This window comes from Marmota marmota, unplaced genomic scaffold (assembly GCF_001458135.2).
Source record: "Marmota marmota marmota unplaced genomic scaffold, marMar, whole genome shotgun sequence".
Taxonomy (NCBI): domain Eukaryota; kingdom Metazoa; phylum Chordata; class Mammalia; order Rodentia; family Sciuridae; genus Marmota; species Marmota marmota.
Window position 1 is genome coordinate 15073462 of NW_026000229.1, and position 13428 is coordinate 15086889.

General features: G+C 45.2%; 1 protein-coding gene across 2 annotated transcripts in view; it reads right to left on the bottom strand.

Moving 5' to 3' along the window:
• Map2k1 (mitogen-activated protein kinase kinase 1) overlaps positions 1-13428 on the bottom strand; it is a 65243-nt gene that overhangs the window by 9601 nt on the left and 42214 nt on the right. For both annotated transcript variants that reach the window (XM_015480512.2, XM_048793318.1), the window contains exon 6: positions 493-617. In XM_015480512.2, coding sequence (XP_015335998.2) covers positions 493-617 — 125 coding nt within the window. The remainder of the gene's footprint in view (positions 1-492; positions 618-13428) is intronic.

Here is a 13428-nt window from a genome sequence, read left to right on the forward strand (position 1 = left end):
AACAACTCTAAACAAACTCAGGAGTTGGGGGTACTAGATGTTAAAAGAATGGGGAGCTAGAAAGGGAGGTTAAGTCAACTTCTGCCTTGGACACAGTAATGCTATTTACTGCTAATAGGAAAGGAAAAGGTAGGACAGTTTGGAGTGCAGTCATGTCTGAACTTGTTGGGTGTGAGGGTCTGTAAACAATCAGGTAAAGACATCTAGCTAGAACTGTCTCTTTGGAATGGAAACCAAGCTCTGAAGCTGGGATGGTACAATGTCTCCTAGTGAGTTAAAAGACTCCAATTATGCACCTAGGTCCATGAAAGGCCAAGTATCTTCCTGTTAGACTTCAACTCCTCAGGGAGGACCATTGTGCCTCATCCCTCATTTCTTGTCCCCCACCCATCATCACCCATCACAACGCTCTGGCTCCACAGGGAAGGTAACCATTTGGCTCCTATCTCTGACCAGCTGAGAAACTCAAGAAAGATGACCTGCTGTTCGTACCGACATGTAGGACCTTGTGCCCACGAAGGAGTTGGCCATGGAGTCAATGAGCTGCCCGCTGACCCCAAAGTCACAGAGCTTGATCTCCCCACGGGAGTTGACTAGGATGTTGGATGGCTTGACATCTGTAGGAAAGAAAAAATAGAAAAGTAAGGAACTGACATAAGGAGCCTGGGTAGGGGAGAAGAGTCAATGTTCCCTAAAAAGGCCAGCGTTGACAGTGAGTCCAGGACAACACCCCAGTCTCCCATCAGAGGCAGCCCTTGGCTTGCAAATACTGGACACCAGAGTTCTATTTGTTTATATATTAAAACAATCCTCAACAGCTGTTTACCCAAATTAAATTAAACTATTAAAATCACGTGAATAATAAAAAAAAATTTTTGGATCCATGTGCATGAGCACTCCTCATATGTGATATATGGACATACGCACATACAGACATACAACACAAAACAGAAGTGTGCACACGTAACATATAACACATAAGACAATAGTAAAGGCCTTGTAGCTTTACCTAGGTGAAATCTCCATTGCAATGTTCAAAAACTCCACAGTCAAAAAATAAAACTGATCAGAAAAAACATTAACCTAGGTCTGTATGAGCTCAAAAATAAAATAGAACTTTATGATGTGGGAAAAAGCAATAGTAAAATAGATATTGAAAAAAGCATCCTGGTTAATCACTGTTGCAGATGTAAGAATAGCCAAGCTGGAGATCTGGATATCAGCTGTTATGGATTTGAGTCGAATCATTTTCCTTTTGGTCTGTAGAAATTATTTTAGTTAATCTCTCTGGAATCCAAATCGGCTGCTGTTCTTCCTGTGGAAAAACACAAACAGAGCCCCGACTCCAGACTATCACTGGGTCAGGACCTTTCCATTGTCCTGTTAGAATATCCTTCCAAAGTACCTTAGGCTTATGTACATTTTTTGGATACAAATGTCTTTCCGCAGCACTAAGCCCTGATGAATCCAAATTTAAAAAGTTTAGAGTAAAAAGGGTTATTTTAAGTTTATCTTTGGGGGATATATACCCCTTTCCAATTCCCTCCTTTTGTTTTAATAAGTACATTTTAATAGTTTGATGAGCTCTTTCAACTATGCCTTGTCCTTGTGGATTGTATGGAATTCCTGTTATGTGAGTAATGCCAAATGATGAGCAAAATTGTTTAAAAGAGGTGGACGTATAACCAGGACCATTATCTGTTTTTAACTGTTTTGGAACGCCCACAGTGGCAAAATTTTGTAAGCAATGAGCTATAACATCTTTAGTTTTTTCTCCGGCATGAAGGGAGCCCATCAAAAATCCAGAAGAAGTATCAACTGTAACATGGGCAACGCCAACCTACCACAGGTGTCAAGGCACAGACACCAGGAGGGGCCTTAAAGGGCATCCAGTTCTGCCTTTCATGGTAGAGACAAAAGGTCTAAGCCCAAAGGGTCCAGGGGCTTATTCAAGGTCACAGAGCAAAAACTGAGTAAAGGGCTGGGGATGTGGCTCAAGCGGTAGCGCGCTCGCCTGACATGCATTCGGCCCGTGTTCGATCCTCAGCACCACATACAAAGATGTTGTGTCCACCGAAAAATGAAAAATAAATATTAAAATTCTCTCTTCTCTCTCTCTCTTAAAAAAAAAAAAAAAAAAAAACTGAGTAAAGCTAGAAGCAGAATCCAGACCTTCTGACATCTGAACCTATCTGCCCCCCACCAGCCTTGCTGCCACATTCTTTAGCTCTCTCTGTCACTAATAGTTACAGAGAACCAACCACATGCAGGCACTCTGCAAGCTTCCAGGCACACAGAGGTGAACAAACTGATCAAGTCCCCACTGTCCACGAAGCTTAAATTTTAGTGTGAGGAGACAATGAATAAATCAATGAACAAATGTGTAATTTCAGGGAGTTTCATGGGCCATGAAGAAAATAAAAATACATGAAACCAGAGAGTGAAGGGTGCAGCTGTGATGGCTGGTGAGGGTAGACCTCTGTAGAACACTTGGTAATGACTGGGACAGAGAGGGAGGGAGCATGTGGCCTTCTGGAGAATTATACGAAAAAGTTTTGGGAGATGAGGAACTAACTGTTCCTTCCTCCAGCCTAGTGTAGGACAGGTCCCAACAAATACTTTCAGCCAAGGAGCAAGCCCAGCAGCTTTATTGAAAGTAATAAGGATCCTATAATAGAACATGTGGAAAAATCCTTCAGTGCCACTTTCAGAGGACAAATTCCTGGAAACCACTTGCTCGGGATATGGAATAGGACACTACAAAATAGGACCAAACTGGGAAGAGGGAGGTGTGTGACATGCCTCCTGGGACGTAGGGACAGATAGGCAGTCCAACATGAGTCCCACAAGAGTCCCCTCTTTCATACGCCCCACCACATGCCACAGCCTTTCTTCTGGGTGCTGAGCACACCAGCCACACTCCCTCACCCATCCCCAAAGCTCCCATGGCCTGTGTGGTGTGGTCTGTGAGACCTTGTTTGGGAGCTAGAAAGGAGCACTGGGTAAAGGGGCAGGAGGCCTGTATTCAAATCCTGGTCCTGTCACCTGCTCTACGTGCAGCCTTGAGCTAGATTTCACTTCTCTGGGTTGTAATGTGCCATCAGTAAAGTGGTGACAACTGCAGCTCTTGAAACAACACAAAATGAAGACCAGGATCAAAGTGATCAAGAACAGCATATAAACAGCACACTGAACCGGAGGAATACAGACTGATGATTTCACAGGTTGCCCTCCCAGGCCAGCAGTTCATGGAACCAGGTGTCCCCTCTCCTCCTCCTGGCCCCAGCCCTCCTCCGCTGGCGCAGCCCTTCTCTGGTGCAGCTGCACTCACGAGTGGCTGCACTGCCTCTAGCTGTCCTTGCATCTGATTTCTACTCACATGGCAAGCAAGCCTCCTGTTCAAACTTACATAACACTGCTCCCCCACCACCACCCAGACTGTCATCTCCAGCTCCCTGCACCCACCCCAGCAACAACACTGCCTGGGAGGCTGCAGAGATCTATGGCAGTGGAGGGAAGGAAAGGGATCCCCTGGAGGGTTTTCCCTGCTGGAACACAGGATCTGGGAGCCAGATGCACTGCACAAGGCCCCTCCTGGTGACCTGGACACACCAACTCACTCAACTCCAGTATGCTGCTGGAGCAGCCAAGCCAGAACATGCTCTCCTTCCCCACCCCACCCTCAGGAAGCCCCAGCCAAACCGCACTCCTCTGGAAGCAGAAAAGAAGTATATGATGTCAGATAAGGTCCAGAGTTCACTTCCTGATCTCTATCAGCACCTGGAACAGCTTCACACTGGAGCCAGCCCCTCCCCACCATTCCCTTCCACCCTGTCTGTGGCAACCAGAACTCCAACGACAGAGCCCCTGCTGCTATGGCTCACCCTCTGCCTCAGAGCACAGTTCAAGACCCTTTTCCTGGCTTTCTCAGCCTTCCATCAATTCTTCACCCTCAAGGTGTCTCCTCAGCTACCTACTCCCAGTCCAGGCTGGCCTGCCTCTCAGACTGCCACTGTACAAGGGTGTGTCGCCTCCTCACCTTCTTTCTGCTGGTCCCGACATCTGAAAATCCTCCTTTCCACCCCCTCTGTTACCTCCATTGCTTGCTTCTTTTAAGTCCTCTTCCCAACATGAGATACTGCCTCGTTCCTGGAGTCCAGGGGGATTTATCTGGGCTTCCTCCCACACTGTCCTAACAGATCTCTCAAGGTGGTTCAAATGATAGGCCCAGTCCCTCAGGCCTCTTCCAGACCTCAGTGTGTGTGTGTGTGTGTCTCTCTCTCTCTCTCTCTCTCTCTCTCTCTCTTTCTTCCACTAGGGATTGAATCCAGGGGTGTTACATGCCCAGCCCTACTAATTTTTGAGACAGAATCTCACTCAGTTGCTGAGGCTGGCCTCAGATTTGATCCTTCTGCCTCAGCCTCCTGAGCCACTGGGATTACAGGCGTGTGCTACCATGCCTGACTCTCAGCTTCTCTTTCTCATCCTTCAATATGAAGAAGTGATGTGAGCAGCCTCAGCAAAAAGCAGGCCAGACTACATTCTGGAAGAAGCATCCACCACCCACTAGACTCCCAGGTTGGTGGGTTTTCCCAGGAATCCCACAAGATGCTGAGTTGGGATACCCAATGCTGCTCCTTCTCTGCAACAATGGGCAAACCCTCCTTCCCCAAAAATGAGCAGATGAGGGTTGGCAGAGCGCTTCCCCAGCTTGTGTAAGGCACTGGTTCACTCCCCCACACCACAAAACAAAGTACACATATAAGAACAAGGAGATTGTATGAAAAAATAAAGGGAATAAAGTATTTTCTTCTGAAATCTTCTACCCCAGATATGACCACTGTTCAAAGCCCCCTGAATTTTCCCTTAAGAGCATATATTCTGAGCATTTTTTTTTTTTTGCCACTCTAAAACAAGGGTTTGGATAAATAATTTGAGGGCCATTTATTCTACAAATACTTTTATAACATGCTTGCATGGAGCAATACATAAAAAGGGTACTGTCTTCAAGGGGCAGGGTGATACAATCCAACAATAACAAGAACATGTATGTGCACACAGGTATGCTGGTGACAGCCAGACAGAGATATGGTCTAAATTCTACCAAGCAGCTGGAATCAGTGCCACCCTTCTGAAGCCAGCCGAGAAGGCACAGCAGACAGACAACCCAAGGTGCATGGCAGACCTCTAGCAGATTCCATCTAGGTCATTTTCTTTCTTCTTATTTATTTGTGGTGCTGGGGAACAAATGCATACTAGGAAAAGCACTCTACCACTGAGCTATATCCCCAGCACTCTTTATTATTTTGAGACAGGGTCTCATTCAGTTGTTGAGGCTGGCCTTGAACTTATGATATCCTGCCTCATCCTTCCAGGTCGCTGTAAATACAGATATGTGCCACCATGCCTGGCTCCTCAATGTCATCTTGTTGATTTGGGTAATATTGAAGGAACTTCAATAAAGATGTATGAGCATGGAGGAGGAGCAGAATGGCAGAAGAGAGCAGTGGGAAGCACAAGAAAATCAGAAAAGTGCAAGGCAAGGAGCAAGGGCCCACTGAGAAACAAGAGTGACACATGGAAGCCCGACTAGCCCATCTGTGACAAAGGCTGGATCCAAAAGCAAGATGATCTTAGATAAGTGAGAGTAGAAGGTTTTAAAAAAGAAAGAAAAAAGCAAATGAGATTAAAAAAAAAAAAAACTTATCTATTTATTTACTGTGCTGAGGATCAAATCCAGGGGCTTGGGCACGTGAGGCAACTGTTCTACTACTGGGTATACACCTCCAGCTGCAAGGGAGATTTCTGGGGCACATATGAGTCCAGGTCTTTTTAACACATTCTCTTCTTTAATCCTCATCATAATGGTGTGAGGGAGGCATCATGAGCCCCTGCCCGTAGATCAGGAGAGATAAGGCTCAGCATGGAGTCGTCCCAGCAAGGCTGTACAGTAGGGAGAGGGTTCTAGAATCCTGAGGGAGTGTTCTTGCCAGAACCCAGATAGTCGGGGCCCAGGCAGCAGAGCTCATGGCAAACCACCAGGAGCTGTGCCCCAAAAGTTCAGGGAAGCCATTATTAGGAAGCTGTGGCTTGGGGAAGAAGTCACTCTCATTACAGAGGCAATAAGCTCTATTTCTGGAAACCACATCTGACTTGGGGTATGCTGAAATCCTGCAAATCTGGTTGTGAGAGAAAACACTGCGCCCTGGTTTAGCAAGTGAGCATGATGGCTCTTCCTCAGCACAGCCCATTCCCTCCCAACACATCTAACTGCAGAGCCCTGCTAGCAACAGGAACTAGAGCTAATTTCCCACCTCCTTCTGATGAACAACCGTGTTCCAGCAGGGAGCTCTGGGAGGAGGAGCATGCCTGTCAGGTCCTAACAAGCCACTAATTTTATCTCCTCCATTTTCAAGATTCTTACAACCAAGCCCAGCAATTGCATTTGAAAAGTTTTCCCTCCTTCCCCTCCAAGATTCATTAGTTTTGAAATGTTTTTGTTCTCTAACCTCATGCACCCCTCCCTGACAATTCACTGCTCATCCCTGGACCAAAAGGAACAAAATCTGACACTTAAACATGAAATGAAGATGCAAAAGAGTTCAGGGCTTGGTTTTGTTAGCACATGTCATTCAAAGCGGTTACACTCAGAAGGGCAGGGGTAAGGAGAGGGGGATGTAATAAAAGAAGGGAAAAGAAAGCGGGGCAGTAAAGGAAAAAGCTATGGGCCCTAGATTTCCTGACACATTTCTAATATCCCCATAGTAACACCTGGCAGAGCAATCCCAAGTTACAGTAGGGAAATCCACAATGAAGTCTCTCACCAAAGATCAAAAAGTATCCTTTTTCCATTAAAAGAAACCTGCATTCAGCTGAGTGCAGTGGCACACACCTGTCCCAGCAACTTGAGAGGCTGAGGAAGGAGGACTGCAAATTTGAGGCCAGGCTTCACAATTTAGGGAGACCCTGTCTCAAAATAAAAAAGGCTGGGGATATGGCTCAGTGACAGANAAGCCAGAAGCAATGGTTATAGTCTAGAGAGGCAGCTGGCCTGAGAGAATAGAGCCAACATGGAAGGAGAAACAAATGAGAAAAAGAGCTAACAACAGTGAGTGAGTGAGTGTGTGTGTGTGTGTGTGTGTGTATGTGCGCGCAAGCATGCGCTGGGGATTGAACCCAGGGCCTCAGGCATGCTAGACAAGCACTCACTGAGCCATATCCCCGGTCCCTACCCATGTCTTTTATAAGTACCTTCTAATGGAAGCATAAGAGTTAATGGCATTTTAGTTCCTCGACAAAATTATCCCTCAAGTCAACAAACTGCATCTCTATCCTTCCTGAGATTTGGTTAGTTAAACCACCAATATCTTCCCACAAAAAAAAAAAAAAAAAAAAAAAACCCTCAAGAACCCTAATGCCCAGTGATCCTTTCCATAAATTACATTAGTAAATAGGATGTTTCTGTGGTGTGGAGACAGCACCACTAACTTTGGAGTAGTGAGATCTGATGTTTGAATCTGAACTCCACCATTCACTAGCTGACCACAGCCAGGTAACAGAACCTCTCTGAACCTTTCCTTGGGTGTTAGGCAGGAAGAGTAATTCCTACCTGACTGTGTCTGGCAAGTCCTAAGCACTCAATAAATGAAGAAGTTATACGTGGAAAGCACAGACTTTAAAGTTCAGTGGCTTCTTCAGCTAGGAGGGGGAAAAAAAGCTATCATTTATTTGAGAAAAAACCCAAGTGACATAAAGAATGAGGCTCCTTCTCAGCCTGGCTCTTGCCTGCAAGATCCCCATCAATACCTGGAGGATCTACGTGGCTCCCTGGTACCCTCTGCATATCTGAATCATTTGCTCATTAGTCTCAAAGCCAGTCTTCCCTATTTGCACATGTCCAACATCCTCCTAATCTTCTGGTTACAGGGAGCAAGGGAAGGGCTGCCTGGCTCAAATGCATCCCTGGAATGACCTCCTAAACCTCTAGGGAGGAGCCCCAATGGCTGTAAGTTTTTGCTGTGTTGTTCAAGGACCTGGCAAGTGGCCTGGGCTGAGTCTGGAAGAAACTCAATGCAGGCTAAATGCTGAGGGCTGCTGCCTTCCTTCTACCCATGGACAGAGAAGCAAAGAGCAGAGGTTGCCTGGGATTCTAGTGGCCTTCAGGTCCCTGTCCTGGTCCCTTCCTGGGCACAGACTACGTCTAGCCCTTGGGCTCCCTCAGGACTCTCTAGATTCTTATAAGGAATCCTCTCTTCTGTTAATACTGGCCCATTTTGGTTTCTGTGACTTGTAGCCAACAGTCCTGCCTAGGACAAAGCCCAGCTCCCAGACGGGAACCACCCCTAGTAACTGTTTTTTTTTTTTTTTGTTGTTGTTGTTGTTCTTTATATGTTTGTTTGGTTTTTTTTAATTCTTTATTTATTTATTTACCTAGTAACTGTTGGTCCACAAGATTCAGTCTCTTTGGAATCCTGGGGGTTATTAACCTGTAAGTCATTTATTAGGCCAGAATGTACGCCACCTTCTTTTAGTTAAATATTTTCTCTGAAAAGATCCAAATACAAAAATAGAAATAGTAACCATGTACTCAATCACCAGGCCTCAACAATACCCTTTCATTTCCCATCTTATTTCATTTATAACCACCATTTTTTTCTTTGTAGGGTGGGAGCTAGAAGCCTTCCACAAGGTTCTATCAGCAGCCAGGATATAAAAGTGAGAGGACACAGTGGATCTGAGGCCATTTGTTGGGCATCAGCTCCCCAGGTATTCAGAGGCAGCCACCACCACCTAACAGCAATGTTCACAGCTTAGTGGGGCAGTAAGAACTTCACTCCCACAATAAACCTAGAAATGTGTACTTCCAAATAGAAACGTTCACCACATTTGGCTCTAATTTGGTATCATCAAGCCTTAAGCTGGCCCCCACCCTCAAGCTGAGATGCACCACAGATTCTCCTGTTGTTTCTCTATAGCACTGGGCATCATGAGCCGGGTTCCCCCCTTGCTTTGGGTAGTGGTTAATAAAATCTACCCCTAGTTCATCAGGTGACCAGATTCTAAATCAAACCAGCTCTTAGGGCGCAGGTCCCTCCAGGAAGTTACAGAAATCTATAACTAAAGATAATGGTAGTTCCAGCCAGGTTTCCCTTAGAATGAGGCTCTATGGTGCAGGAGCGAATAGGACACAGCTCTCCAGGGGTCACCAGGTACAGCCTCAGCTCCCTCTTACCACAACTTCCGACAAGGGCCACAGAGTCAAGTCTGCTTGCCACTTCTCCCCCTTTCCACCCCAGTACCTGATCTCTGCTCTCCAGAGACATCTAGAATAAACCCTGACTACTTCACCCCCTTGTGTCCCCTCATGTCCCTTCATTCTGCAGTTATCCTAACTCAGACCCACATTCTCTCCATTGTGCCATGGCAGCAGCTTCCTAAGTGATCTCTCTCCACTCTAGATCACCTTGGCCATAGCAGCCAGAGTCCTCTTCCTCGAAGGATAGCTAACCTCTCTTCCCTGTGCAGGAAGATTCCACTGCTTCCTGTTACCATGCTAAAACCCAGCCCCTGAACATGGCGGTGAAGACCCTCCCTGGTATTTCAACTATCCTTACTTTGTTCTGCCCCAAGCCATCAGGGACCCTGTGTTCTAGACAACTCGAATGACTGCCATTTCCTGTTGGATAAGTCTGTTTTCCTGCCTTTGTGCTTCCCTCTACCTGGACTTCCTTCCCCCAACACTGCCACACACGCCACTTTTACCTATGTTTTCAAGTCCAGCTCAAATACCACCTCCTCTCTGATGCTTCCCAAAAGGGATATGAGGAAGCACTCTTCCTCCCATCCTGTCAGCCTCTCCTGAGGAACTTTGAGACAAACTCATCTGCAACTATAATCCATCCCTGTGAGTCTAGCAGTTGAGATTATTCTAGAGAGAATGAGACATTTCGAACCAAGAGAATGGTTAACTGTTTCTCTCTGTGCGAAAGGCAGGGGAGTCTAGACAGCGTGTCAATTCACTGTCCTCTTGAAGCTATCTTCCACATAGCTATGGGATGAGATGTGTAGGCAAAGGAAGGGCTACTGCATGCATGTGATGGGCAACCTCCCAGTTAAGGGAGCAGATGATATGCCTTGGCACACACAGAGACTACTTGAGAAGGAACCTTGGATGTAGCCTCAGGCCAGATGGCGGGGGCGGGGGGACAGGGCCACCCTGACTTTCCGGCTCAGGGAAACCTTGCAAGAGGCCACAAAAGCCAAGGCAGACAGGACAGTGTCTAGTAAGAACTGCAGCTTCTGCAGCTCAAAAAACCATCATGTGCCAGTCTGCTGCAAACAGCCATAAAACGACAAGACAACCAACTTGATCCACTTCAGATCTTGCCTATTAGCACCAGCATACCTGAACGAAGTGGTGAAGAATTTGCTAAGGACCCCAAAGGCAGAGGCTGTTGCTGGGCCACCTGAGATACTTTGGAAACTCAGCTCTCGCAGGAGCTAGGAACTGAGAACACTCTCATAACAGTCTGCAAAAGCCTTAAATCTCATTCTGACCTGAAATCCCCAGTTTTACATAACTCTCTATCCTAGCCATCAGGGACTCTTTTGGAGTGCATTCCAAGCAGGATGGCCCCAAGGTCTAAGCCATTCTGGTATAATCCATCCACAGCTTGCTCAGATTATTGGTTGTATCTCCTTAAAAATCCAGGCTGGCTTTCTCAGTATGCTATAGGCCCAGGCTACTAATTCAATACTGGGCATAAAGACCAGGCAGGTTACACAGAGTCTGTGAACGGAAAAGAAAAACAAGGCATAATTTTAAACTGTTCTTAGCATGTATTGATATTTATCAGCTGGCAACTCTAAGGCACAAATAATTCACAAGCTAAGTTGTATGGAATCCTTGTTGACCTAATTCATGTAATGCTTCTTCAGGGTCTTGATCAAAATGAGGCTTTGATAATTAAAGTAGTCTAAAAGGAATGGCATGGTGGTGATATAAATCACTGCTTTAAATAGCATAAGACAGGCTACAGCCTAGCACCCTCTCTACCTCAAACTCTAACTCAGAGCTGAAATGGACCTTTGATCTACCACAGTAAAAAGAAACACCACAGAGAAATTTTTGTAACTGACACTAAATGTCTCTCTCTCCCCTAACCCTTTTCCTTTCTTTCTCTTTTTTCCTTCTTCTCCCTCACCCCCAACCTCAGAGCTGGGGATCATGACTAATTCTTTTCAGAGGTCCAGGGTCAGAAAAAAAATACTCTTTCCAACCTATGTCATATATCAGGTTTTCCTCAAGAACTTAAAGCTGGTGAATCAAAGCTAAGTTTTGTGCTTAAATTCTAAAGTTTTCTCTCAGGGAATTCTTTCTCTTACCTCAGTTTTCAGGAAGCTTTTTCTGTAAAGGACTAGAGAGTAAATTATTTTTTCAATTTGTGAGCCACACAGTCGTCTCTTTCAAAGGCAGCTGTTCAATTTGCCATGATAGCACAAAAGCAGCCATGGATAACACTTAAGCAAATAAGCATGGCTGTGTTCCAACAAACTTCATAAAATGTCCATAAAATGGACACAAAAATCTGAATGGACATTTGTCACATGTTCCAAAATTTTGAAAGCCATTTTTAGTTTGCAATCCATATGAAATCAAGACAGCAGCCCAGGCATGGCAAGTGGACCAGTTGCCCACTCTTGCTGCAACTGCTTGATTACTGTTTTGACCCTATGTTGATAGTTTTTTTTGTCTTTTTGACCCAATGTTTAAAAGTATTTCTCATGGAAAAACGTTTCTTTTCTTTTTTTCTTGGGGCTGGAACCCCAGACTTCACACATGCTGGGTCTGCACTCTACCACTGAGTTACATTCTTTGCCTACTTTTTTTCCTTCCCTTTTTAAAATTTGCTTGCTTTCGGCATCCATCCCCTCCTCCTATCTTCTAGTAAAACAAAACAAAACAAAAAGAACCTCCCCATTTTTTATTTGGGATATATTCCTACTCAAACACCAAGACTTTTTGCTAGGGTGTCAATCATTGATCCCACCAAGGTGCTGAGCATGTAACTCACAGTGGCTTACCCTCTAGGGCCCTGGGCATAGCAATGGGCCCAACATGGAAAGACACTCCCACCACAGCCAATCAGAGTAAACCAGTGGGTCCAGTAGGAATCTGGATGTTGGGGAGATCAAGTGAAATTCTCTCTCTGGGATAGGGAGCACTAAGGTCTAAATATGTCTGGGATCAGTGAAGTCCATCCAGTCCTCAGTAAAGAGAACCTGCCTAAAAGGGAAACAAACCCACACTAGAATGAGCAAGGCCAAGAGGTGACAAGAATTCTGAGGCTGTCATTTCAACCCCATCTTCATCCCTGTCTTCAGACTTCGTGGTGACTTAAGCGAACACATTCTTGAGTTCTGACACAACCAAAGAATTCTGACTAATAAATTATGTCACATCATATTCTATTTGAAAGTTGATAAAGTAATGATTCATGCATAAAAATGACAATGGTTATGTTCCACCATATACTAGTGTCATCTGTAGATACATCTTTCCTCTGGAAGACACACTTCATTTACGAGCCATCTTTATGGCCTCCATAGTGATTCATCCAGTATCTTACACTTGGCAGGTATTCTATAAATATTTTACAAATATGAATTACTTGTCTCAGATGGGGGAAGAGACTATGAGGAGAGGGGTGAGGAGCATATAGAGTTACCTATTTATGGCCATTCACCAGAAAGTCATACAGAGACTTCAGATGAATCTCATACTTCCAGGGGCTGGGGTTGTGGCTCAGAGGTAGAGCGCTTGCCTAGCATGCATGAGGCACTGGGTTTGATCCTCAGCACCACATAAAAATAAAATGATACTGTGTACACCTATAACTAAAAAATAAATATAATGTTTTAAAAAATCTAAAAAAAGAAACTCATACTTCCAGAGTGGTCATAGACCTCACACCCATGCCCTGATCAGCAGGCCATAAAACACATGTACCACAGTAAGCCACAGGATTGTTTCTCTCTTTGAATACCCAGAGGAAAGAGAATACAATGACCTGACAATACCAGAAGACATTACAGGGGACCAGTTCACCATGGATGAAATCCAGAATAGCTGGCGGTACCTATCCTGCTCAAGAAACCCTGCCAATGAGTCACTCTAGAATGAGGATGAGCCAGGCACAGTGGTACACATGCCTATAATGCCAGCAACTAGGGAGGCTGAGGCAGGAGGATTGTGAGTTCAAAACCAACCTATGCAACTTAGCAAGGTCCTAAGCAACTCAGCAAGACAGTCTCTAGATTTTAAAAAAAGGGTGGAGAGTGGTGGCTAGGAATGTGGCTCAGTGGTTAAGTGCCCCTGGGATTAAACCCAATTACCCACCCGCCAATTAAAAAAAAAGAATGATGAGA